The sequence below is a fragment of the Rhinolophus hipposideros genome (genome assembly GCF_964194185.1).
Source record: "Rhinolophus hipposideros genome assembly, chromosome: 1".
Classification (NCBI taxonomy): domain Eukaryota; kingdom Metazoa; phylum Chordata; class Mammalia; order Chiroptera; family Rhinolophidae; genus Rhinolophus; species Rhinolophus hipposideros.
Genome location: NC_138047.1, coordinates 8,828,183 through 8,854,388, shown reverse-complemented (window position 1 = coordinate 8,854,388; position 26,206 = coordinate 8,828,183). Strand labels below are relative to the sequence as shown.

The 26,206-nt window shown below is 41.8% G+C and overlaps 1 protein-coding gene across 2 annotated transcripts in view; it reads right to left on the bottom strand.

Annotated features, from left to right (window-relative positions):
- The window catches only part of SFMBT2 (Scm like with four mbt domains 2), a 196,867-nt gene that overhangs the window by 166,860 nt on the left and 3,801 nt on the right, over nt 1–26,206 (bottom strand). For both annotated transcript variants that reach the window (XM_081030161.1, XM_081030160.1), the window contains exon 2: nt 4,593–4,744. In XM_081030161.1, coding sequence (XP_080886287.1) covers nt 4,593–4,692 — 100 coding nt within the window. In that variant the 5' untranslated portion in view covers nt 4,693–4,744. The remainder of the gene's footprint in view (nt 1–4,592; nt 4,745–26,206) is intronic.

Below are 26,206 nucleotides of genomic sequence, written 5' to 3'. Positions count from 1 at the left end.
TAAAAAAAAATACTAAGCGCCCAAAAACTCAGACCTAGAATGGGATTCAGAATATTACAAAACCTTTCTGACCAGCACTGGTAACTTGAAGTGTACCGTTTTAACAACGAAATCCCATACAAAAATGCCGAGTTCCTCACCATCCAGCCTTTTTGAATCTGTAATTTATTAACACTTCCTCCACTGCATGTGCCCTGAGCAGCTGATTCTCTAAAGACATCTCAATGAGCAATAGATAAACACACACAATGTTTACGAGTGGAGGGCTCATAAACCCAGAGCAAATATTTACCAATGATTCATAAACCTCCTAAACCCATAAACATTTTATCAAGGAAACGCAGACAACCTCCCGCCTCTACAAATGAACCAATCGGAAGCATTGCCCCATGACGTGATGAAAATAGGCTATGAAAAGCGACTAAGAAAATGTCACAATTTAAAAGAAAACAGGCTCGTTCAGTAGTGGCAATCCAGTTTGGGAAAACAGAAAGCTGTTTATGTGACCAAAATGTTTCATAACAAATAGAAAAAGAATACCTTAATAAAAGTTGCAGTACAAGCTACTTTACAGTGAAAAATGGAACAAACAAACACCTTTTTTTATATAATCAAATCTTGGGTTGTACAAGTTCACAATCTGAAATGAGGCTAACTTTGCAAGGCGGAATAGTAAAGCCCATAACTGCTACCCGATTTTTTAAAAATGCAGAGAATTGGCAGATTCAGCATAAGCAAAATCTTACAGAGCACCTCTTTGGGTGCTAGATATTTTTCTTCAATGTGGAAAGAGAAAGGAAGACATTAAAGCTTTGTTATTTTAATTGCTGGTAATCTGCTCATACTATCAGAAGGATTAGAAAATAGTTCCATTGTGGGTATAAAACAGACACCCCATTCGAATGAAAGTTGGATGGGAATGGGCAATGCCAACCCTAGCTCTGATTGCGCAGCTGCAGGACTACACGAGGCAGGAGGGGGCAGTTACCTGAATGGAGGTCCTCATGGCTGTCTCAGCTACCCAGGCAGCCAACCCAATCTCCCAGCGAGGGGAAGCAACAACTATTCGAAAGAGAGTTTAAAATAAAACAGGAGGGGAACATTATGCAGTCACACAGAACTAGTTCTCAGCATGAAGAACAGGAGATCCAAATTTCTCTAATAAGAATATTGACTCCTGGGGTGGCCAGTTGGCTCACTTGGTTGGAACGCAGTGCTCATGGCACCGAGGTCGCCTGTTCGATTCCCACATGGGCCTGTGAGCTGCGCCCTCCACAACTAGATTGAAAACGACTTGACTTGGAGCTGATGGGTCCTGGAAAAACACACTGTTTCCCAATGCTCCACAATTAAAAAAAAAAAAAAAGAATATCGACTCCTTTTCTTCCAGAATAGAAGAGCCTCTGGGACTCCAGTTCATATATTCTAATACTAGGGGAAAAAAAGAAAAATCAAGCCCACATTTCCAGAATATTTTTTGTTTTTACTTAGGCTTGCCCAATCTAAAAATGTGCAATACTATTTTATCTACAGACTTCATCAGGAAATTACATTTAGCTGGCCTGGAAAAATAATGTCAAGGAATCCGTTTATCAGTATGTCAACATAGTGTTTTGCTTGCTTTTATCAGGGCAATTGGGGAAGCCTAGAGCCCAGAAATCCAATTTTGGTCCATGAACTTCTCGGTGATTCTGTCCTTTCTGTCCGCTGGGAAGGTCCTTTCCGCCCTTGTTTATCCCAGTGGTGTCTTCACGGCTCCCAAAGGAGAAGTTTTTTTTTTCAGTTTTTCCACTGTGCCCATTTCATTCATGGGACTCCGATGTCAGCTATCAACCCCAACTCCTTAGGAAAAGAGGCAAAACTGAAAACAAGAAAACTGTTAATGACATTCTGAGTCCTTGTTTTAAGCTGCAGTTTTCAGAGGGACGGATCATGAGTGCAAGGACCGCAGCAGCTGGCCATGGGGACCAAGGAACCCAGGACACAAAACACCAGAAGCAGCCAGGTCAGACTTCCGTCTTTGGGCCCCATGATTCAGTCCGAGAGGAGATGGAGGCACTTACGTGTAGTCACCTGTCAGGGAGACACAGTCATGTGTCACATAACACATGGGGAGAGGGGACAGGAGACGAGTGGAGGAAGAGAGCAAGAAAGAATGTGAGTGTGTATCCAAGGTGACTTCTGCGCTGAGGGCAGGCACAGCCCAGTGTTTCAGAGTTCAAGACTGCAAGCCTAAGGATGACAGAGAGGAGATCCCAGCTCCAATGTGAGAGGCAAGGGACTGAACTTTGTCAGCCAGCTGCCTCATCTGCTATTTCACTGGGTTGTGAAAGGATGAAATGATTCAACATATGTAAAGTGTTCTTTGCAGAGAGTGACTCCCACAAAGACAGGGTCATATACCTATTGTCCCTCATTTGGGAGTCAATGTACAACCAGCTGAAGAATGCTGAAGTTGCCTTCTGCTCCAATCCGAGATGGAGCTCTCATCTGAAATGCTTCCTGGGACAAGACCCTTGGCACCAAGACACCACCAGGCCCTAAGCATGTCACACTTGGTCCCAGAACCAAATATACGCACAACGGATGCCAGACAGAAGATACGGTGTTTCCCCGAAAATAAGACCTAGCCAAACAATCAGCTCTAATGCATCTTTCGGAGCAAAAATTAATATAAGACCCAGTATTTTATTGCATCATATCATATCATATCATATCATATCATATCATATCATACCCGGTCTTATATTATAGTAACATAAGATCGGGTCTTATATTAATTTTTGCTCCAAAAGACGCATTAGAGCTGATTGTCCAGACAGAGAAGAAAAAAAGGTCACAGCCACTATCTAAAAACTGTTAAGATTAGAGCTATTTAGAACTAGTTCCATTAAAGATATTAATACCTTGGCTGATTCGGGCTTCCCAGCACATAGGAGCAAGGACCTGGCACACACGATGGGCTTTCGGTGTGGCCTAGCCCAGCCAGGGGCATAGGATTCTGGCACTCACACTTCCCCTTCCATAAGATCACCCACAAAGAAATTCAGTACAAATCATTTTCCTGACACCGTATTATTGTTAATGAGTTTCAGAGTATCCTTAAGCTAGAGAGATATACTGCAGCTGCCTGAAAAGGAAAACATACACACAGTTGGCTTTTGAACAGTTTTGAAAACACACTACTGAAAATGGTGCTATTATAAACGTCAGAGGTGTGCACAACAAAAATATGGTAAAAGTTCCGGGACTCCAAAAGGGAAAAAATAACCTCACTCCGCAAACGTAAGAAGGACTTTTTGAAAAGGCATATCTGTACTTAAATAAAAGTAGAATAATTAGGATGAACCTTCAGCCTATGGCACTATGCCTTCTCAGAAAAAGGGCTTCCATATTTCCACTAGGAGATGAAGACTAAGCTCTGCTTTTGGAAGTTTTCTCACTCCTACTTTATACATAGAAAAGTTGAAAGGGGGAGAATGAGCTGATTTTGAAGCAGATACTAACATCTTTCAGGCAATTATTTCAGGGGCTTCCAGATTTTTTCCAGATAAAGATATAATCAGAGAAATGTAATCTAATAATTTCAATGACATCAAGCAACCTGTAATTGCCATTGACAGGTCTCAGCAAAATGTGAAAACAAATTCCGTGCCTTCTTTGGACTACAGTCAAATCTCCCACTGAATTAACAACTGACAGTTTTGTACCTGAGTTCACCACAGCAAATGTTTATGATTCTGAGAGCTAAGTTGTCCTTATTTAATTTGTTGTTATGAAATAGGGCAATCCTTTAAAAAAAATCTTTTAAAATTACACGATTGTGTAAGTATTTAGAAAAAGATGCATTTATAGACTCATTGGTTAAATATCAAGATTCAATCAGAGTGGTTTGGTTTGTTTTGTTTTAGATTTCCAAAAGGGAGAAATACTTGACCACAAATTCAGGGGATGCAAATTTCTTTTCCACGATGCACTTTTCTGAAAGCTATTTAGGGAAGTGGCACCTATATCTGGGCCCGTCTGCTGTCGCCTCTCTCCGGGTACATGGCAGATAATTCGATTATCCCACGTCCCACGCCACCGTGGAAACAGGTGACTGGTTCTGGTGAAGAGATTCTAAGCAAAAATGACACCTGTCTCTTCTCAGCTAGACCATTTAATTGCTCCTTTGAGACCCTGCAGCTTTGAACTCTGAAACACTGTAACGACGAAGCCTGAGGCAGCGTGCCGAGATGGTGGCACTGTAGGCGGTGTCAGACGACTCAGGGGAACACAGCACCCACTGACTGTCTGAACTCGCATAGCGTGAATGATTTATAAACACTTATGTGTAAGCCATTGAGATTTTGGAGTGATTTGTCATCTCATTATAACCTAGCCCGCTCTGCCTAGTATACAGGTAATACTAATTTGAACGAAACTTTGCATAACTTTCAAGCTGCTATATGCTTATAAATAGGATAGCAAATCCTAGGACACAGGCAGTATGCAAGCTCTGGAAGCGATGCCCTACTGTTTCCTGAACATTTTCAGGAAGATATGGGTCAGTATATTACAAGGCCAAATGGGTCTAAAAACCAAAATGGTACCTGAATCAAGCTCTCCAGTGCCATTAGCTGAGCTCTGATGTGTCTCCAAGGGAGAAGACGAAGGGTCTTGCATGTTGGAAACTGACAAACTGCTCTCCATTCCTAAGGTATAAGGATCTTCTTCTCTTAATTCATCCTGCAGGAAGAATTACCTAAGGGCAACCAACAAAGAAAAGAATTCAGTGCACTTTAATTATATTCACTTGTTTTTAAACTCTCCAAAAATAACAGCATCCTATCAGGGTTCTTACCACTTCATTATAGTGCACAGGGTGCAATGCAATGATAACAGAAAATATCAGAAATCAAGACTGAAGAGTACAAGTCTACTGAAAGTCAACAACAAAAGTCACAGCTGAGCAAAACCATCAATTTTCTACAGGTCACTATCACCACTGAGATGGACACATTTTTCATCAACAAATAGAATCTATGTTTCAATCCCCAATCTACTCTGGTAACGTTGGCAAAATATTCTACCACTCGTCTGTTTCCGCCCCTCTCACTCGATGCTGTGAAGCAGCTAGCACACCTGAGCTTCAGCATTCCCACACACATGCAAGGAAGATGTCAGGTGTGTGTCCCAAGCAATCGGTACCAAAAACAGCTGAAATAGCGATGTTTGCAAATAATGTGCTTTCTGACCATTTCGACTTTTCCTGTAATAGCATGGCTATTCCACCTTTGCATTCTGACATGACTCGTAACAGGTTAAAAATTATGGTCAGTTCTCACAGAATCCTACAATCTAGTTCATTTATGTCCTAGCCCATGAAACACCCAGGCGCAGTCATTTCTAAGTGTCAGCCACTCACAGCTCTGGTGGTTAAGACACAGCCATATGTGGGATTTTTCAATCTTTAATTCATTCAGTGTTTGCTTTTATTTCATATGTAGATAAAAGTTTAAATCAGCAAAAGGACAAAGACAGATGAAGAAAAAGAACAGTACATCGATAGCTATATAGATAGCATGTTTTGTCACATACTGGTAAAGTATCTTTAAGAATACTATGCCCTTCACACACACACACACACACACACACACACACACACACACACATACATTTTGGTGCTCTTCCATTTATTTTCCTGAAATATATTTTGAAGTTTTGTCGAAATTAAAGGAATACTTAGGCCTGAATAGAAACTGGGGGTTTTGGGGGTTTTTTTTAGTAACTCAAAAAAAAAAAAAATTAAGTTCTATCACTGGTGAATCATTTGATGAGTTTAGTTTCTGAAAGTTTCATTGGAAACCCCACCAAGTAAAGGAACCCATTTAATGGGCAGATGGGTTCTAAAACGATTTAAAATGGAGGACACTGGCAAACCGCCATTAGAAAATTGAGCCTGGCTAATTTTACCACCTGGACTTCAGGTTGCCAAAACAGCCCACATGATAATGGGCAGAACTGCACTCTCCTAAAAGCACTCCTTCCCCATTCCTAGTAGGACACGACACATGAATTGTGAACAGCCATGTTTCTAGAGATTTCCTCCCCGTGGGGCTGTACACAGCAGAGGGAGGGGCTGCCAGGGCGACCGCAAGCTCTTGCGCCCTATGCCTGGATTTCACAGTGGGTAGTAGCAGCACACACCAGTTTACCTCGACTGCCACTGGTAGTTAAGGAGCCTTCACTGATGCAATCTGAAGAGAAAGTACTTGTTGGGGAGTAAGTGTGGCCATCCAAACAAATACCCAACAATCCACAAGCATCCACTGAGAGAACGCTCAGATGAAGCACTGGAATGTCATAAATTGTACACCCACACCCTGCCCACAATGGCAGGAAGTGTGATTGTGACTGTACACTTCACTCCATCACTGAGACAGGGGTACAACGCCACTGTCTCCAGGCGCTACAAGACAGCCTGGGCAATGAAAGAGGAAGAGGGCAGCATGTTCTGTGCCTTCCCCACAGCTCTCCACTGAGTGATCCAGGAACTGCCAAGAACTTGAAAGAGAAAAGAAGGACATGCGACTAAAGAAAAAAAGACAGGAGGTGGAATACTCAAAGCAAAGAAAACACCACAGACTGCCCTAATAGAGATTACATCCTAATAGGGAAACATGTCAATAAATCCAAAGATTAGTAAATCATATGGTCAGTTAGAAGGTGATATGTGCTGTCAGAGAAACTATAATAAAGATGGAGAGAAGATACAGGTGAGCGAGGCGGAGGAGAACGACCACCTAGATGGTGGCCGGGGAAGACCTGAAAACGTGGTATTTGAACAAAGACTTGAGGGTGCGAGTAGAGAGACAGGCTGAATCCGGATGAGAAGAGAATGAATGGTTTGCCCAAACAAGGACCTGACCTGTGTTTCCCCTGCAGGCAGGAGCAGACACCTCAGGATTTCATTCCAGGAAGTGAAATGATCAGCTTTGTTCTAGGAAAATGACTCTGCCACACGGATGGGCAGACAGGGGCAAGACCGAATGGAACCAGAGGCTAAAAACAACATGCAGATAAAGGTCTGAATTAAGACAGTAGAGGAGAAAAGAAGGAAACAAGGCCGTTCCGTATTTAAAAGGTACACTCCACAGAACATGGTACAAGCAACCCAAGAATCTCCCAATATTAACAAAATGCAATCTTTTCACAGCATGTGCACAGGTTCCTAGAATAAATTACTTCAGTTGCCACAGCAAGCTCTCAGCCACTAATGGAACCTAAGCAGAATCTATGCAGAAAATAAGTAATTCTAGGGGGGCGTATATTAAATAAGAGAATGACAAACCATTTCACAGAAATTTACTTTCGATGGAATTCGGCGGTGGGTAAAATTGTCGCTGACCGGCAACAACTGATCCACAACTTTGCAAAATAAAAACAGGATTTTAAAAGGCAAATCCTTTTCCTAACTACAACACCCTAATCACGACCACCCCTAAAAACCGGCTATTTTTAAAAGGAAACGTATTTCCTCTGATTCTTAATATATGTAACTTCAAGACTGGAGGTAAAAGTGTCTATTCATGAAAGCAGCATTTTTTTCCAAAGACATGAAAAGAAGGCTCGGAACACTGGGTTTTTAAAGGGTCCCTTCCTGTTTTGTACAATACACTTCGTGATCTTATACCAAGTTAATTGTACTATAATTGGTTCCTCTTGTCTCTAAAGTTGTTGAACAACAGAATTATAGTACTGGAACTTCTTAAAGTGGTCTTGGCCCAGTGACAAGAACCACGAACTTGGAGAGGAAGGAATAACAAGGCCGCTAGCTGTGTGACCTATGCAAATTATTTAATATCTCGATTCCTCAAACTTCTCATCAGTAAATAGGAAGGCTTGATTAATTAGATGCAATCAATGGCCCTTTTCAAATCTACAATTCTATGACTCTACCAGGGTTTTTTAGTATGAATTGCGTATTTTCTGCATTCAGATTATGTTGATCTGAACCAAATACAATAAGCACCCACCTCTTATCATTTGAGGGTTATTCAAAGAAGATACCCATTTTAGAGCAAGCTAGACAAAAATTTGTTAGGAAGGAAATGGGTAAGGAAGAACACTCATTAGATATTCTAAAACTAATCAGAAATTACCAGAAGCGTATTACCTACTTTGAATTACCTCTAGACCAGCAAGGTCCAATAGAACTTTCTAGACCTACACGGTCCAATTTGGTAACCACTAGCCACAGCCACACATGGCTACTGAGTACTTGAAATGTAGCTAGTGTGAATGAGGATCTCAATGTTAATTTTAATTAATTTTCATGTCAAAGCCATACGTGGCTCATGGCTGCCATATTAGACAGCACAGCTACTAGACCACTGTGTAGGTAAGCCAGAGTATATGATATTTGGACCACGTCCTAAATAACCATCAATTCTTGGCTCTCTTAAAAGTTTTAATTTAATAATAGCAAGCTAGGTAAAAAGAACATAGGAATTTTTAAACCTCAGAAACTTCAAAAGGAGCCTTCGGTTTCCCCATCAAATTCCATAAATCTTTCACAGCAAACTTCCTAATGTAGTAGGTTTTTACTGAATGCGCTGCCTTTTTGTAAGACTACAATTTCAAAGAAGCAAGCTTAGAAGCTAAATTATGTGCGTCACATTAAAATTATTTCCTTTTTTCATTCATCTATAAATTCAAGAAAATCATTCCACCTCAAAAAATGTAAGCAGGCAAAATATTTTTCTGTTAAAGGAGAAAAAAAAAAACTCCATGAATGCTATTCCTGTGAAGTAGCAATGGCTTATCTGACAATACTAAAGAGGAAAAAAGTTTGCCAAAATTTTTATGACTCCTCAATGATTCAATTTCCCCCATGTGCCTCTAGCCAGACACTATAAAAAGGTAACCAGGGGACTGTAAAATAAGACATTGATTTAAATGCACCAAATCAATCATTTTAAATAGAACTCAAGGGTAACAATACAAATACCAAAAAGAAAGCCAGCCGAATGAGTGGCACAGTTAAACCTCACGTAATTCTGTGTCAGGACAAGTGACAAGACATTGTCCCAGGTGACTGCAAAATTTATTTTGGCAAATCACGCGTCACACTATCACTTTTTCAATAATGTTTACTTTTTTCCAGAAAAAGGTATACACACACTCTGTAAAACACTTAACTAATAAAGTTATAAAGGAACAAATTTAAACCACTAGTAATTTCTAACACCCAGGGAAAATCACTTTTATGTTTATAGTATCTCCTCCTGATAGCTTCTCTGTGGATTTTTTTTTTTTTTGAGTTCATATAGAATTTAGAATTTTCATTCGTTTTTCACTTAACATGACATAGAAAGCATTTCCCCAAGTCATTCCAATTCTTTGAAAACATGACTGGAAATGGTTGCATGCCCATCTGTAGAACTAAGGGTCCAGATTAGAGACTCTGGTATCCTGCCTGTTGCTGCCATCCTTTCTCTCCTCTGCTCCTCTGTATTTTTTTTTTCTGTTTTCCCTAGGAACGCTCAGAGCAACTGGACTGTCTGTACTTATACGTGATGGTACCAAGGGACTCAACCTCATAAGCATGTACAGGGGTGTGAGTTGCTCCCTAGTGACCCTGCAAAGAGCCCCTCCCCAACTAACTTGTTCAGTTGACATGTGGAGTCTCCTTTTCTTTTCACACCAACCTGTCCCCCTTTTCCTACCCCACAGCTCTATTCTGCCTAAGTTGCCAACAGTTTCACTGAGTAGTGGGGTGTGTGATAGTTTGGGCATGGCGTCTTCAGTATGAAAGGGGACACTATTCACTCTGCAGGGATGACGTATATAGCCACTGGAAGGTAAAAATAGTGCTGTGATTACTGAACCAAAGGAATTTATGGTGTGCAACGTGGGTATTTTATTTTGCATTTCGTTAAAGGAATAAATGTTTTTTTTTTCCTGTTGAAAAAAGATGGCATAATTTTTGTTATAATACAAATAAGGTAATTTGTTTACCATTCCCTTACGGCTGACCATTTAGCTCCTTTTTAGTTTTCACCACCATAAACGGTGCCCTGATGATCAGCCATAAATCCTGTCATATTTCAGAGGTTTCCTTCATGTAGAATCTTAGAGTTAAAGAGTATGGGGCTGAATGCAGGACTTTGTATAAGCCTCACGACACACACCTCTAAAATGCTATCTGGCCTTCTGTTCTCCCTTACACTGTGACCGGCAGTGGGTGACAGAATCTGTCCAACCCCAACAAATAATGTTTCCTTTCACCTTTTTCAACTTTGTATTCAAAAAGTAGTGTCCCACATGGCAATCCACAATCCTCACGTGACACCTCTTTTCACATCCTTTCCACCTTTTACTTCTATGGGTATTTTATATAATTTTTAAGAGCTCTGCATATTTTATCTCACAAAACTACTGCAAACATTTTCCCCAATTTGCCCTTTAGTGGTTCCTTTTGATACATGAAATGTTAGTTGTTTTATTTTTTAACTTGGCCAAATCTATCGATTCACTTTATTTCTTCTAAAAATTGTCTTCCTAAAATGTCCTCCCCGGCCCTAAGACACCGGAAGTCTAACTTCTCTGGGGTTTCACATTTTACATTTAACACATGAGCAACTGGTGCTTGAATATCATGCAAGGTGCAGCTCTGAGCTGATCTCCCTCTCCCGTAGTTAATGACCCAGTCCTGCACTGGGTTTAGCTTATATTAAATTCCTACCCATACAAGGCTACGTTTCAGGGCACTAACTTTAATTATAAGAAACGTCTGTGGAAGTTGAACTCTAAGTACTGTTCACACATCCCTCTTAGCTCAGCACTCATGAAACTTGGGGTCATGATTAAGGTAGACTAATGAAGGGATGACAATACTTTGCGAGGCTTGGGAACCCAGTCCCTGATGACGTGATCATCACCACGCATTCTACAGTCGACAAAATATATCTGAAAGCACACAGACGTAGAAGTTACTGTGCATCAGGGACTGTTAAATGTCCTTCTTCCACCCGCGATACCCCATTTCTCTTTGTCTACATCGAGGAGTAAATGGCTAACCAAAATAAACACTGCTCGGCAGTCCTTGTAGTTGGATGCGGTTGCATCACTGTGATCTGGGGGGGGGGGGGTTTGCGGAATGAATATGCTCAACTACAAGGCCACACCCTTTAGTGGGAGGGGCATGCCTTTGCATTCACCCCAGAGCCCCTTGGGATGAGACAGAGGACCCCCACGAATACTGAAACAAAAGAGAGGAGAGCTTGGTTCTACGGTCAGCTACAGACTACTATCTCAGAGAGAAATTAGCTTCTATCTTGTTACGAGGTCTGACAACTAAGTTTGCGAACTCATCCTATAAAAGTGCTACATACTCATTGCTGAATATCACTATAGTCACCTTACCTTCAAAGTACTCCCCTTGGGAAGCTATGCACCGATACCAGTGCCTAGCCCACCCTTCAAAGCAATTTTGGAACTCTTTTTCTGGAATGGCCATCAGAGCTGTCGTCGTATTACCCTTGATGTCCTGAATGTCATCAAAACGTCTTCCTTTCAGTATTTCCCTTATCTTCGGGTAAAGAAAGGAGTCAATGGGGTCAGATCAGGTGAGGAGGGAGGGTGTTCCAAAATAGTTATTTGTTTACTGGCTAAAAACTCCCTCACAGACAGTGCCGTGTGAGCTGGTGCACTGTCGTGATGCAAGAGCCATGAATTGTGGGTGAAAAGTTCAGGCCATCTTAACTTTTTCATGCAGCCTTTTCAGCACTTCCGAATAGTCAATTTGGTAAATTTTTTGTCCCATTGGTACAAATTCGTAATAAATAATCCCTCTGATATCAGAATAGGTTAGCAACATCGTTGCAACAAGTTCGTGAACTTAATTATCAGACCTCATATACCATCTAACTTGGGGTCCCTGATACACAGCCAATCCCAAATCCCACAAATACACCCTAGAAGGGCTGTCTGTGCTCCTTTTTAATAAGCTTGTAATTTCTATGTTTAGATTGATATTATTGAACTCAATTTTTATCCAAAAGACTACCTTTTGCTCTAGGTTTTTATCCAAAGACTGTATCAGTAATGCCAAACACTGTCTTTGGTTTTTTTTAAACTGTCTTTAGTTTCTTTAAAAAAAAAAAAAAAAATCACAGTTCACAACCAATGCTCACCAAGGTACTTAAACCTGGAGGATGACGCCTGTCGGGAAAGGAAAGAGGTCCCTTTCGCTGTGGAGAGTCCAGGCTGAGCCTAACCTCTAAAGAAGTGAGGGGGTCACCATTTCCTATAACATCATCAACTCTTTCAGTGGTTCTCAAGCTTTAAGGTACAGCAGAATCACCTGGAGGACTTGTCAACACTCAGCCTGCTGGGCCTCACCCCTAGAATCTCCAATTCAGTAGGTCTGAGGTGATGCTTAATTATCTGTATTTCTAACAAGTTCCCAGGTGGTGCTTGAAGCTGCATCAGCGACTACACTCTGAGAACTACTGCTTTGTGAAAAAGAGATTTTGGTCTGGGTTGCTTAGAAAGATAAAAGTTGTTCTTTATTTAAAGGTACCTATCATAGGTATACTAGAAAACACAATATTTCTGCAAAGTCATTTAAATGTGGAGAAAGGAGGTTGATCTCTCTCTCTCTCTCTCTCTCTCTCTCTCTCTCTCTCTCTCTTCACACACACACACCCTTATCCTCCTAATAGATACGACTGCAGGGTTAGGGCTCTATAAAGACATCACAGTGGAACCATGCAGCATTCTATGATTACTTTTCCCTTTTCCTACACAACTTCTGGAGTTACTGATTGTCTCGTTTTTTCCACATCCTTAGTCTTCTACATACTTAGTAGCACCCATTCAAATCTAACCTTCCCATCAAAATCTGTCTAAATCTCCTCTAGATAAACTGAGATACGTAGGTATTTTATTAGTGTCATCCTGAAGCAGTTTCTACCAGGGCTTTCTCCTCTGCTCTAATCTAGACTAACTACATTCTGTGCCTGGCACACAGATGCTATCCTGAGATCTCGCTTCACCTTTCTTTGCAAGATGTCCCCATTTCTGTGTGCCATGCTTTCCTAGACCTCACCTTTCTCCCTCCTTTTTGATGGAGCTGCAATAGGTTCCTAAGAGAGGTTTTAGGTACAAAACATGTGAGGCCTTGTATGGTTGAAAATGTCTTTAAGCTACTCATACATTTTAACCAATAGTTTCGGTAAGTAAAAAAAAAAATTCTAAGTTGGACAAACATCCTCTCTCAGAATTTTGAGGGTTTTCCTCCAGTGTCTTCTGGCTTCCAGTGTTGAGAAGTCTGAAACCATCCTCATTACTGGATCTTTTGATATTCTGTGATATTCTGAAATGTCACAATGATGTGTCAAGTAGCAATCTGCCTGTGGCTTGGGGACCCTAGTGACTTCTTGCAAGACTGAAATTCTCCCAACATTGAAAACTGTTCTTCAGTTCTAGGATTTTTTCTCGAATTATTGCTAATCTCCTCATCTCTGTTTTCCCCGTCTCGTTTTAATACTTATTCAGATGCTGGGCCTCCATAATCTCCTTCATTTTCCCTTTTACTTTCCACCATTTTATTTTTTTAATCTCCATCTAGGCTATTTTTTCAACTGCCTCTTCTAACTCTTTTATGAACTTTTATAATTTAATTTCAAAAAGCTCTTTCTAGGGACTTCTGGTCAATATGGCAAAGTAGGTAAATGCTGTGCTTGCTTCCTCCCATGACCACATCTAAATTACAAGTAAATTATAGAACCACCACCCTTGAAAACCACCAGAAGACTAGCTGAATGAAACTCCTATAACTAAGGAGATAGAAGAAGCCATGTCAAGACTGCTAGAAGGGGCAGAGATGTGGGACAGGCTGCTCCCACACCCACATGTGGTGGTTAAGAATCAGGAGCTACATCTTGGCTGCAAAGGCCCCCCTGAGAATTGAGGGGGTCCCAGCCCCACATCAGGTTCCCAAGACCAAGGCACCAGTGCCAGGAAGAGGAGTCCTTACAACAGCTGGCTGTGAAAATCGGCAGGAACTTAGTCCTAGTGAAATAAGGCTGCTGGAATCCCAGGCGCCCTCTTAAAGGGCCCATGCACACACTCACTCTCTCACAAACACTTGCCCTAAGCTCCAGAGAAGCACTTCAAAAAAGCACCAGGGACATACAGGGAGGAACTGAACTGTCTAATGTCAGGGCAAGGGCTGAAGGGGCAGCTCTCTCCCAGACAGAAGTGCTGCCAAGCATCACTGTTCCTTTGTTGAGCTCTCCCCCAACCTCTCAGTCAAGTCTCCATCAACCTGGCTAACACCACTCTCTCCACCCTGGTGATTCCCTGAGACACTGCCCCACCCAACACACCACCAGCGCGATTCTCTTTCAGCAGCTGTTCCACACAAGCGACCAACCTTGCCTACACTGTGGACTTTTCTAAAACCTCTCAAAGGTTCACAAGCTCCAAACAAGCAGCAGCTGGCCTCGGCATTCCCTGTACCTCTTTCTAAATGGCCCAGAACCCAGCACGAGTGCCAGCTGGCCTCAGTTTGCAGCATAATGTCTCCCAGGTGCCTCTAAACCCAGCACAGGCAGCTACCAACCACAGATCACTTTGTAGCTCTTACCTGGTGACCCCGGGCCAGACAAAGGCAGCATCTGACCTGGGTCTGCATCAGAGTCTCTCCCAAGAGGCTCCAGAACCAACATACCTGGTGGCCAGCTTCAGACCACACCAGAGCACCAACCAATTAACTCCACAAACAACACTCCCAAAGAATAGACTCGGCAGGCACTGGAGCCCTGCTAAAACAAATGGAGCTCAGTGTGGTCAGTTCCTGCATCACAGCTCCTCCACAGTAGTCATGGCCAGGCCTCACAGCCAGTCAACCAGAGGGTCAACCCACCGATGTGCCAACAGCAATCAAGGCTTAACAACAGGAGGCCACATACAAGCCACCCAAAGGACATCCCTGGAGCACCTGGCTCAGGTGACCAGAGACTGCACCACTGGGCCCCACAAGAAACCAACCACATAAGGCCACCCTACCAAGATCTACCTAATACACAGATAGAAACAAACATAGGGAGGCAGCCAAAATGAGGAGACAAAGAAACATGTCCCAAATGAAAGAACAGGACAATATTCCAAAAAAAGAACTAAACGAAACAGAGGCAAGCAATCCACCATATACAAAGTTCAAAAGACTGGTTATAAGGATGCTCAATGAACGTAAGGGAAGAATAGATGAACTCAGCGAGAATTTCCACAAAGAGAGAGAGCCAGTCAGAAAATAAGCACGCAATAACTGAAATGAAGAATTCATTTGATGGAATCAACAGCAGACTAAATGAAGCAGAGGACTGAGTCAATGATCTGCAAGATAAGGTAGCAGAAAACACCAATCAGAACAGCAAAAAAAAAAAAAAAAAAAAAAAACAGAATCAAAAAAAAAAACTGAGCATAGTTTAAGGGGCTCACTACGGGTACCAATATTCGCATCATAGGAGTACTGGAAGGACAAGAGAGAGAGCAAGTGATTGAGAACCTCTTTGAAGAAATAATGACTGAAAACTTCCCTATCCTGGCAAAGGAAACGAACATTCAAATCCAGAAAGCAGAGAAAGTCCCAAACAAGATGAATCCAGAGGCCCACACCAAGACATATCATAATTAAAATACCCAAGGTTATAGACAAAGAGAAAATCTTAAAAGCAGCAAGAAAAAAGCAGTTAGTTACCTGCTCCCAAGGGAACTCCCATAAGACTGTCATCTGATTTCTCAACAGAAAGTTTGCAGGTAAGAAGAGACAAGCACGAAATATTCAAAGTGATGAAAAACGAGGACCTACAACCAAGATTACTCTACCCAGCAATATTATCATTTAGAATCGAAGGAGAAATACAGAGCTTCCCAGACAAGAAACAGCTAAAGGAGTTCATCACCACCAAACCAGTATTTGAAGAAAGGTTAAAGGGACTTCTTTAAGAAGAAGAAGAAAAAAAGATCAAAAATATGAATAATAAAATAACAATAACTACATACGTATTAACAATTACTTTAAATGTAAATGGATTAAGAGCTCCAATCAAAAAACACAGGATGGCTGAATGGACAAGACAACAAGACCTATACATGTGCTTTCAGTTCCAAAGACACACACAGACTGAAAGTAAAGGGATGGCAAAAAATATTTCAGACAAGTGGAAACAAACAAACAAAAAGCTGGTGTAGCAATACTTATATCAGACAAAAAGACTTTAAAACAAATGCTCTAGCTATGGACAAAGAAGGACATTTTACAATGATAAAGGGATCAATCCAACAACAGAATATAATTCTTGTAAACATTTATGCACCCAACATAGGAGCACCTAAATATATAAAGCAAATATTGACACCATTATTTACAATAGCCAACGTACAGAAGAAACTTAAGTGTGCATCGATAGATGACTGCATAAAGATGTGGCACACTGATACAATGGAATATTACTCCACCATAAGAAAAGGAATGAAATCTTACCCCTTGCCAGAATATGGATGGACCTAGAGGGTATTATGCTAAGTGAAATAAGTCAGACAGAAAAAAGACAAATACCATATGATGTCACTTGTAAGTGGGATCTAAAAACAATACAGAAACAAACTCATAGATACAGAGAACTGATGGTTGCCAGATGGGAGGGGGCTTTGGATACTGGGTGAAAAAGGTGAAGGGATTAAGAATTACAAATTGGCAGTTACAAAACAGTCACAGGGATGTAAAGTACAGCATACAGAATGTAGTCAATAACATTTTAATAATTATATATGGTGCCAGGTGGGTACAAGACTTATCGGCGGATCACTTCATACGTTATGTCTAACTACGAGGCTGTACATCTGAAATTAATATGTCAACGTAATTGAATGTCAACTGTAATTGAAAAACATTTTTCAATCAAAAAAAATCTTTCACTAATTCTCATAATATTCCCTTTTCCATTTTATCCTATTCTTGTTCCATGGATGCACAATCTTCTATTATGTCCTGCTGACTATGATTTTTTTTTCTTATCTCCCTCATAAGAAAATTTTTCTCTATATATAGTTTTGGTCTCTACTTTTTATATTAGCTGACTTCCTCAGCAGTCTGGTAATACTTCGGGGTTTCTCACATTTAAGAGTGGGGAATTAGAAGGCTGGCTGGCATCTCTGAGCACAGGGGTGTGGGCTATGAGAGATCACTGTATAGAGCCCTGCTGGGTCAACCCAAGAGGAAACCCCAATGTACATGTCTTTAAATCTTTGCTCTAGGGTTGGTCATGTTACACAGAACAGGATTCTCCCACATTCTGACAGGTAAGGGCCGGGGGTATCTGGTACCATCACTAGTTCAGAATTGAGCATCCTAAATAGACACAGTCATTTTCTTCCCTGAGATTAGCCAAGTGTAGACGCTAAGAGACAAGATCTCCCTCTTAAATCCAAAGCAATAAAGATGTGTCCAGCTCCAGCTTCCGATTTCTAGTTATGAGTCCATAAATTCTCTTCCCTCCTAAAGCCAGTGCTAATATCGTTACGCCTTGATTTTGTTTTATTAGACATGGTACATGTTAAACTCTCATTATGCAGCCAGAGTTTGAAATCATCCAAACTCAGACAAGAAGTAAAACTGTATATAACAAAACTACCTTAGCATTAGAAGTCATTCCTGTCTCCCTCTACTACTGAAGGGCAAGCTCCCAAATTCTTACTATTCAGAAGGGTTCACAATCTCATAAGCTGTATTGTTTAATAGTGATAAAGGAAATGTTGCATCTATTTTTCAAGTTACCCAATTATCCAGATCTTTCAAACTGATCTGCCTTAAAGGAGTTCAACAAACTTGCAGTTTTGCTACTCTGAAATGGGAAAAGGCTTGCAGTTGTTTGGGTTTTTTAATTAGGATTTTTTATTTACATGATTCAGAAAACGGGGTATTTCCCAATGGCAGATGAAATGTGAAGGGGTACACCAGCAGCTTATAGAATTCCACACGTGCTCTCGCTGCCCCTGGAAATCCAGCCTGTCTAAATCACAGTGCAAACTGCCTCATTTCACAGCCCAGGAATTTCAGAATGAGCACAGAACACCTAAGCTAAGCCCTTTCCCAGTATTTCAATCAAAATGGAAAATGTCAGAGGATTCTGAAGGATGTACAACCAAATTTCTTACCAAAACCTGATCTCTCACAAATGACTGCTTCCGTCTTCGTAAGAAGCAACATGCAAATAACAGCCTGGGATCGCAAGAGTATCTGCAAGAACCATATTTGTAAATGACTTTGAAGATGAAAAGCAGTGTTAAGTGCCACACGCTATTATCCAGGAGAGCTTCCATTTCTATTCACTCTGTCAGCCAGACCACTCTGCTAATAAAGTCTGACTAAGCCCATCTCCTCCCCACTCTTACCAACCAACTCCCAGCCCGTCTGAGAGACAGGCCCGGTCTGATTCTAGGAACTGATTCTTTCAGGCAGAGGCTCGTGGAATTTTGCCATCCCCCATATACTCACAGCTTGATTTACCCTGATTAGGACAGCAATTTACGGGCCATTTTTCAACTGGGCTTCATTGGTTTTCACTCTAAATAGATTGAAATCTGACACAAAATGCTGCCCCAGAGTAAAAAAAATGCAAATTTTTTACAATCAGGTTCATACCTCAATACTGAGAAATAAGATATGTTGGGGATAATAGGCAGTCAAGGAGTAAATACCAGGGCTGGCGGCAGCCTACTGTTCCCACAATAACCTACTGTGTCTTCTAATTCACCGTTTTAACTGTCACCTCTTAACCTCCCAATCAAACGGCATGTATTACTTGAGAGGAGAAGGTGAGCTAAATCAGTTATTCAAAATGACCATGAGAAAAATAAGAGCTTTCCATGTGACGTGCTCAAGAGAGGATGCAATCCAAGTGTAGACTAGCAGTCACCATCCTGGAAGTTCATTTGTATATTTACTATTTACCTACAAATCAGTTATGTATGATTAACCACTGATTTACTGTAGAGGAGGATGAAGCCTTGAATTACCCAACTAAATTTACTGGCTTTCTTGTACCAGAAATTTACTCCCAAGCAACAAAGGTAAACACCACCCTTAGGTTAGCAGACGACTGATAGGAAATCCTTGACACAGAAGAATTTGGTCACGGAGCCTTATAAAGAAGCATGGCTTTCAGAATTAGCACGGACATCGCCCCATTTGGTCCTGATACCTGGGACAAACCCCAAACATGACTGATTCCCAGTCACCTACTGATATCATGAGGAACGAATTAGGGCATCAATCTGAGTTTATAACAAAGCTAAGTAATCTCCTATCCAACAGGAGATTTGTGTCTCACAGTATACACTTGTGCAAGTAAAATCACTTTAGGTAAACTAGCCTGTGTCCTATATATAGTCACGAGAATCCATCAAGAAACTTGACAAAGGACCATTCTGTGAACTAGACGTGCACAGGTAATGCCTAGTAATCATGCCACATTTTTGTAATGGATACGAATGGATTATTTCAAGCCAAACAGACGCACAACAGTGATGCTTGAGAGACGCCATGCAGCTCAAAGCATCTCCTCATGCTACCGACCAAAGTATCTATGATGAAAATGGCCAATTCCCTGAGCCCATCGCTGAAGGAACAACCGAAGAGTAACTCCAGCCTACTGGGCTTTGCAGTCTGGTTGGGGGTTCATAAAACAACTAAAGAGCCTTTCAGGTGTTTGCTTTAAGCAGTAATACATCCGCAAAATTGAGCATAAATCAAATGTGATAAATTGTATCTTTTAACTGCATGAAGGAGGTTTACTCTAGTGCTAATCATTATGCAAAGTCAGTAAGAACACTCTAATTTACTCTGGTTAGTACCGAACATGGGACATGTAACCAACGCGGGGCGGGGGACGCAGGAGGCCCGTCTTCACACTCTAATTATCATCTACAAAATGTGCTCTTGGCCTTTCAATCACCACAAACATGCAAACCACAGGGACTGTTCTGGAAGCCCCTTGAAGCCACACCTCCCACTCAAACATTGCTGGGAATCTGAGTTTTCGCTGACCTTCCTTGTTAAAACTAAGTGTGGATGTAGGAGAGGATAACCCAGCATCTACTCGAATGGAAAAGACACTCGAAAAAGAAATGTTCGCTATGGCCCGAACTGGATCCCAAAAGCTTTCAGGAAAGAAGTGAGTTAGGCCCCAAATGCCTGGTTGCCATTCAAAGACTTCATCTGATAAAGGGCGGGAGTCAGTGGAATTCACAGCAGCCTGCTGAGGAGAAGAGGGTGTCCTGACTTTCCAGGAAAAAAGCAGGTTTAAGTTAGTTGTCAAGACGATGAATGACGAGGGCCAAAACTCCCGGGTCCCAAATACTCTGTTACTCCCCCAGAGCGTTCTCTTGCCTCCAAACAGAGCATCACCACGGCCAACCAAGTCTGCATGTTTGATTCCAGAGGTGGCTCTCTTTCAGGAACAGTGCTAGAGTGCACGGACCAGGGGACAGGCGAGCCAAGAAACACAGACGTTGCTCCACAACCATCAGCTTTTATTAAAATGATGCCATCCATCTGTTGCTATCTCCTTCCCTAAAATCAGGGAAGCACACTTGGCAGAGACTGGCTACGCCAGGGCGTGAGGCATTACGGAAACTGTTGGTGAGGCTAGGAGGCTTCACCCGCTGCTTTCTGGCAAAGCTTCCTCTTCTGCTTAATTAGCACACGGACGTTAATGCTTCCCAGAACACTCTGGGCCTGACTTATGGCCACCTTGCTGTCCCCAACTCAGCTGGGAAAGCTCTCTCCTTGGAAATGGCTGAATAAAGCACCAATTCTTGCAGAATCTCACCTGCCACCACCTAAATATCTGAAAAATCACACACACACACACACACACACACACACACACACACACTCCAAATACCTGGGCTCCAAGTCTCTCAAGCACACACATATATTTTTGCACACTCAGGTCTTTAAAAGCCCCTTGATTGGGCCAACTGGAAAACGAAGGCTGAGCATTGCAAAGATGAACGAAGACAACACGTGCAGCATGAGGACCGCACACTAAAATCCAGTTTCCTCCCTGCAGAAGTGAGTGCAAACACCTCGGTCATCCAACCTAAGTCTTGGCAGTATGCTTTTCCCTCCATCTCCCTTGCCATCTTCTGTCCCCATCTCCACTCATTCTATGGAACAAGTTCCCTGCCATGTCTGAGAAGCAATGGGTCTCTTTCAGACAGAGCACCAATTGGAAGGCTGTTGAGGACAGTCTCTGATGAACCTTTTTTAATTGAGGAACTCTAACCTATGCCATGCACCAAGTGGCATCATTTCTACGAAATGACAGATCCCCTTTTCTGTCGCATGCCCCGGGAGTGTTTTTGCTTAGTATGCAGACCAGATGACTCCTATTGTATATGCAACATTTTTTTAAAACCCACCGAAACATCCTTTCCAACATGGAGGTGGGAAAAAGGAAATAAGCCTACAAGCACAAATGCTTCCTTTGCAACTGTTCAGCATGTGCCTCATAAAAGTCGGAGATTTTCCTTCTCTAATAGAGCTATTTGTCACAACACTGTAAAAGTAAACATGTCTTTTCCTTTTTAAAACAGGTTTGTGAGAGACATTTGTACCCAGCAAGAATTCTATCCTGCCGTTCGTCACAGGAAAAATCGAAACGAAGGTTGAAGAGGAAAGGCAAGTGACTTTGCCCAGGTCACACAGAAAGCTCTGAGCCACTGGTTCACTCGAGCCATCGGACTACAGGTCATCTACCCCATATTTACCGAACCTTCTAAAACAATGCCAAAGCCAATTTCTATAAAAATTCAGATTTTTATACTTCGAGTTGGCAAAACCTGACTTTTTTTCTTGTGCTTTAAAGGAAGTAAAATAAATTTCTGCTCATATAAAGAAGATTGGATTTGCTAGCTGCAAGCCTCACGAGGGGAAGAGTCTACAACCAGCCGATGAGCCCAAGACAGACAGTGCTTAGCTACACCTCCCATAAAGGGTGACTCTTGGGGGGTCAATCTTCCGTTTTCTACAAGAGAAGGAAATAATTTTTTTTAATTAAAGTTTTTAGGGTGACAATTGTTACATAGGTTTCAAGTGTACAATTCTGTAATACAACATCTATATATCAAGTTGTGTGTTCACCACCCATCTAATAGTTCTCCTTCCATCTAATAGAAGACCAAAATCTTAGGGTGAGTCTAAAAAACTATGCTCATCAGTGGCCAACACTATTTCAAAGGGAACATTCTAGCTCTCCTCCATGGCTTTCCATACTGTCTTTTTGGGTTCCACTCTCCACTTCTTCACAACTTGAGAATTTTTAAAACTTACTCACACCTACATTCGTGTGGCAGCATCTTGCAGAGGAGGGGAGAAAAGGAAACTAACTTCTATGAAAATCAATTACTTTTTAATCAAGATGAAATTTCAGAAATGCAACACTTTACAAATCTTCAATGGTCAATTCTCCTGACAGTGAACAACTTTCTACCCCAACCCAGGAACACCGAGTATTTTCACTTCCACACTTAAAAACAGCGATTTAAGCTTCATTTAAACTTTCCCATCACCACCTGAATTAAACGCAAAAACACAACGCTCTAGTTTTACTTCTTTGCAAGTCAAATACAAAGAAAACTTCTATTTGTATGATCCTGTATAACTTTTCCAAAGACTCAATCTCCTTATCAATAAAAATCAGAGCACTCACCTATAAAAATAAGGGACACACTTAAAAATCAGGCAGTGTCTCACACATGGTGAATAACCACTTTTCGGTAGCCAATTTCGAGACCATGTAACACTAGGACTTAATCAGGCTCTCTAAAGCCTCATTCTCCTCATCTGTAAAATAGGGTTGGTGATAGCACTCTTATCGAGTAGATGAAATTCAATGCAGTAAGAGTGGCTGGCAAACAGTAGATGTTTAAATAGTAATTATTTTTATTTATCACATTACATGGAGTAAACACGTACTTCCAAATCTGAGTAATTCCTCAATCCTTTCTTCGTTAACCCCTAGACCTACAGATTCAAAGGTCCAGTTTTTAAATGACCACCTACGTAAGTTACAATGAGACTTTGTAGGAACTTGCACTTAGAATTTCAGACTCTTGTATTATACTTTAAAGTGATGCCATTCATACTTCAGTTTTGACTGAAATGGAAAACAACAGCAATTTGCAACATTTAGGAGAAAGGAGAGAAGGTACACTTCAATAACTTTTTATAAGACACTTTTTCTTAGCCAATAAAACTTCAAGAGGAAAAATCTTCCCATGTTCCATCTTCCCGGGTCCCACCAGCTACAAACCCCTCTCTGTAGTCACAACTGCTGACATCACTTATTCTACTTTGCAGAGTTCACCAAATGCTTTCACAAGCACTGTATCTACCCAAACGTGTCTTTTGTTTGTTTGTTTTTAAGAAAATCAAAAAAGAATGAAACTGAAAAGCACAATGGATTTTTTAATGTGTAAAAGACATCTACCTTATCACAAGGATGGACACCTAAGTGACAAGAAAGTAAAATTTTTTGATTAGTGAATGTCATCTTATCAACAACACAAAGGACCCTAACTCTCAATGTATGGTGAAGTGTTTTAAAATTTACTACAGGCTAACCAGCTGGGGAGTATGATGATGACATCTTCTAATCAGAACACTGCTAAAGTGATCAAGCAAAAACCAATCCTTCAGAATTTTATTTGGTAACTTTACATGAATCATGTAACATTCTTTGTTGTACTGCAAGCTCTAGATTGAGTATCTTCTCTTATTTTCAACACGCAGTCCTATCCATAAATATCTTCTTTACACTGACTTCAACACAGCCAACACTTGTTTTGGCCAACAAGATCATTTTTCTTATGAACTATCCCAGGACACTTTTCGTCTTACTGAGAGGAAATACTGCCAAGTAGCCCAACTGTGAATAGAGAGCGGGAATAGAGGTCTCATCTGATTCTCTCAGTCACTGGGTTACCAGGAGGCTGCAGCCATCCATCCACCCTACAAATACTAGAGAATGAGGTCCACTCACTCACCCTGTCTGGGATGCAGGGGTGCAGAGAGCTGTTTGCCATGGTTCTTTCTAGTCCTAGGAATTATTAGAGCAAACTCAATCAGGAATTCTTTATGGCTTGTATTCAAAGACACGCATGCTGATCTAAGCCAGTCCGGGCCATTACTGGGGTTATCTGGGATATCCCTGTCAGGACTCTTCCTTACAGAACAGTTGTTAGATCCTGGATCACCACACTGAATGCACAGATTGACTTTCTGGTTTGTCGTGACCAGAATAAGTATAATTTCCCTATTTGTTTTTCTTATAGGTAGAGGAGGAAACTAAGTTGCTACCAGGGCAATATGGATGTAAGAACTGTTAGAAGAAAAAAAGGTGTCTTGAGTTCAGATCTTAATTTCATTTTGCTACAAGAACTTCTTACAAGTTCTTATGACTGTAGCTCTGTTATGAAAACTCCAAAAGTTCCAAACAGTGATATACTGAGAGAAATGTCCAAACCTAGAATACTAGAACTGGAGGTACTTCAAATCACACAATAGACTATTTTATGTTCAAATAACTTGTAAAAGAACTTTGATACCCTGACAAAAACTTTTAGTCTAACGTATATAGGACCTGCAGAGTCTGCATTTTCATTGCCCTGGCTTCTGAAATCCCAAAAGCACTGTATCAATTAAGTGGAGCTTTCATTCACCTACTGTTCTGAGCAATGTTCCCATCACCCAGCATTTCCTCTCAGATTGGGCAAGTTCTGGGGGGGCACTGGCATGAAGAGAATGGTGAAAAATGCCACCTCCGCTAGAGTGGGCAGAAAAGGGATTTGGCCAACGTTCAATACTACCACGGCAGCAAAGGAAGGTCTCATGATATGAGAACAGAGAAGAGAATCACTAAGGCTTTCCACTTTCCTCAGGAACTTATTCTGGCTTTTTCTTCAGTCAAGAATCAAGAAGCTGGTTGTTTATACCTAACAAGGTTTGTTTTTAAAAAAATATTAATCCATAATTTCTGCAAGGAAACATGAAAAGGAAAAGCTCTCTTACAAATGACTCCCATAATCACTGAAATTCATATATGAATCCCAGTGGGATGGCCTGTTTTGAGGATCAACATGCTGGCATCCTAATGGGAAATGGGATAGAGTTCTCACCCCAGCAGGTTTCAGCTGGCACTTCTAAAATACACTTAAGAGCAGGGTGGCAGATGGCACTCCTCTCTAGGGGAAGGGCTGTATCGCCCCGCCACTGGGCAGTAGTTTACACTGGCCCAGGAAGGGGTTTTGTGCACTGTAAAAACTTTGGTAGGAGGCTGGGAGGTTTCTGGTGTGCGTGGGTGTGTCGCCCCCCCCCTTCAGGCAGGCAGCTTGGTCCCAGCAGTGAGCTAAGATAAAGATCTGAGACAGTATTTATTTGTGGAAGGGAGGAAGCAGAGTGTGTACAAATTTAATGCTTAGCAGGGAGAAAGCAGATCTCCTAATCTCAAAGGAGAGCTTCACCAACAATGCCTTCTGACAACCAAGAACTCTGCCCTCCGCCTCTTAACTCGCTCTCAAGCTCCGCCCCCTCACCCCAACTGCCTCGCCAAGAAATGGGGCAGAATTTAAGCCTGTTTTCACGTTTTCTCCGACCTGGTGAAACCTGGATCCATTTGCTTGGTGTAGACACGCCAATCGGTTTCCTAGGTCCCCTGGCTATTGTGCAAGGGTGGAGAGGTGCGAGAAAGTGGAGGGCAGCGGCGATGGACCCGGATTCAGGCTCGGTCTCCGCTTGTCGAAAGCTGTTTCCCACCAGTGGGCTCGGATCCGCCGCGGCTGCGCCACTGGAGCGGAAAACACAGTGCAGGAACCGCGGTCTCTGCAGCTGGGGAGGGGGGGTGCGCGGGGCGGGGAGACCCAGACCCTCCAACGCGTCCGCGGGGTCCAGGGGAAGCCCGGGTGGGTGAGAAGTCTGATTACTGCAGCCAAAGGGGAAGGAGCATCCGCAAGGCCAGCCCCTGGCGCCCTGACCTTCCCGGAATCCCACCCAACTCTAGAAACCCAAAGATCCCGAAATTCTGAAAGCGAAACTGCAAGCAGGTCTCCAGAAGTTTGGGAACAGTCTCCCAAGCTTCCCGGCGTAGTC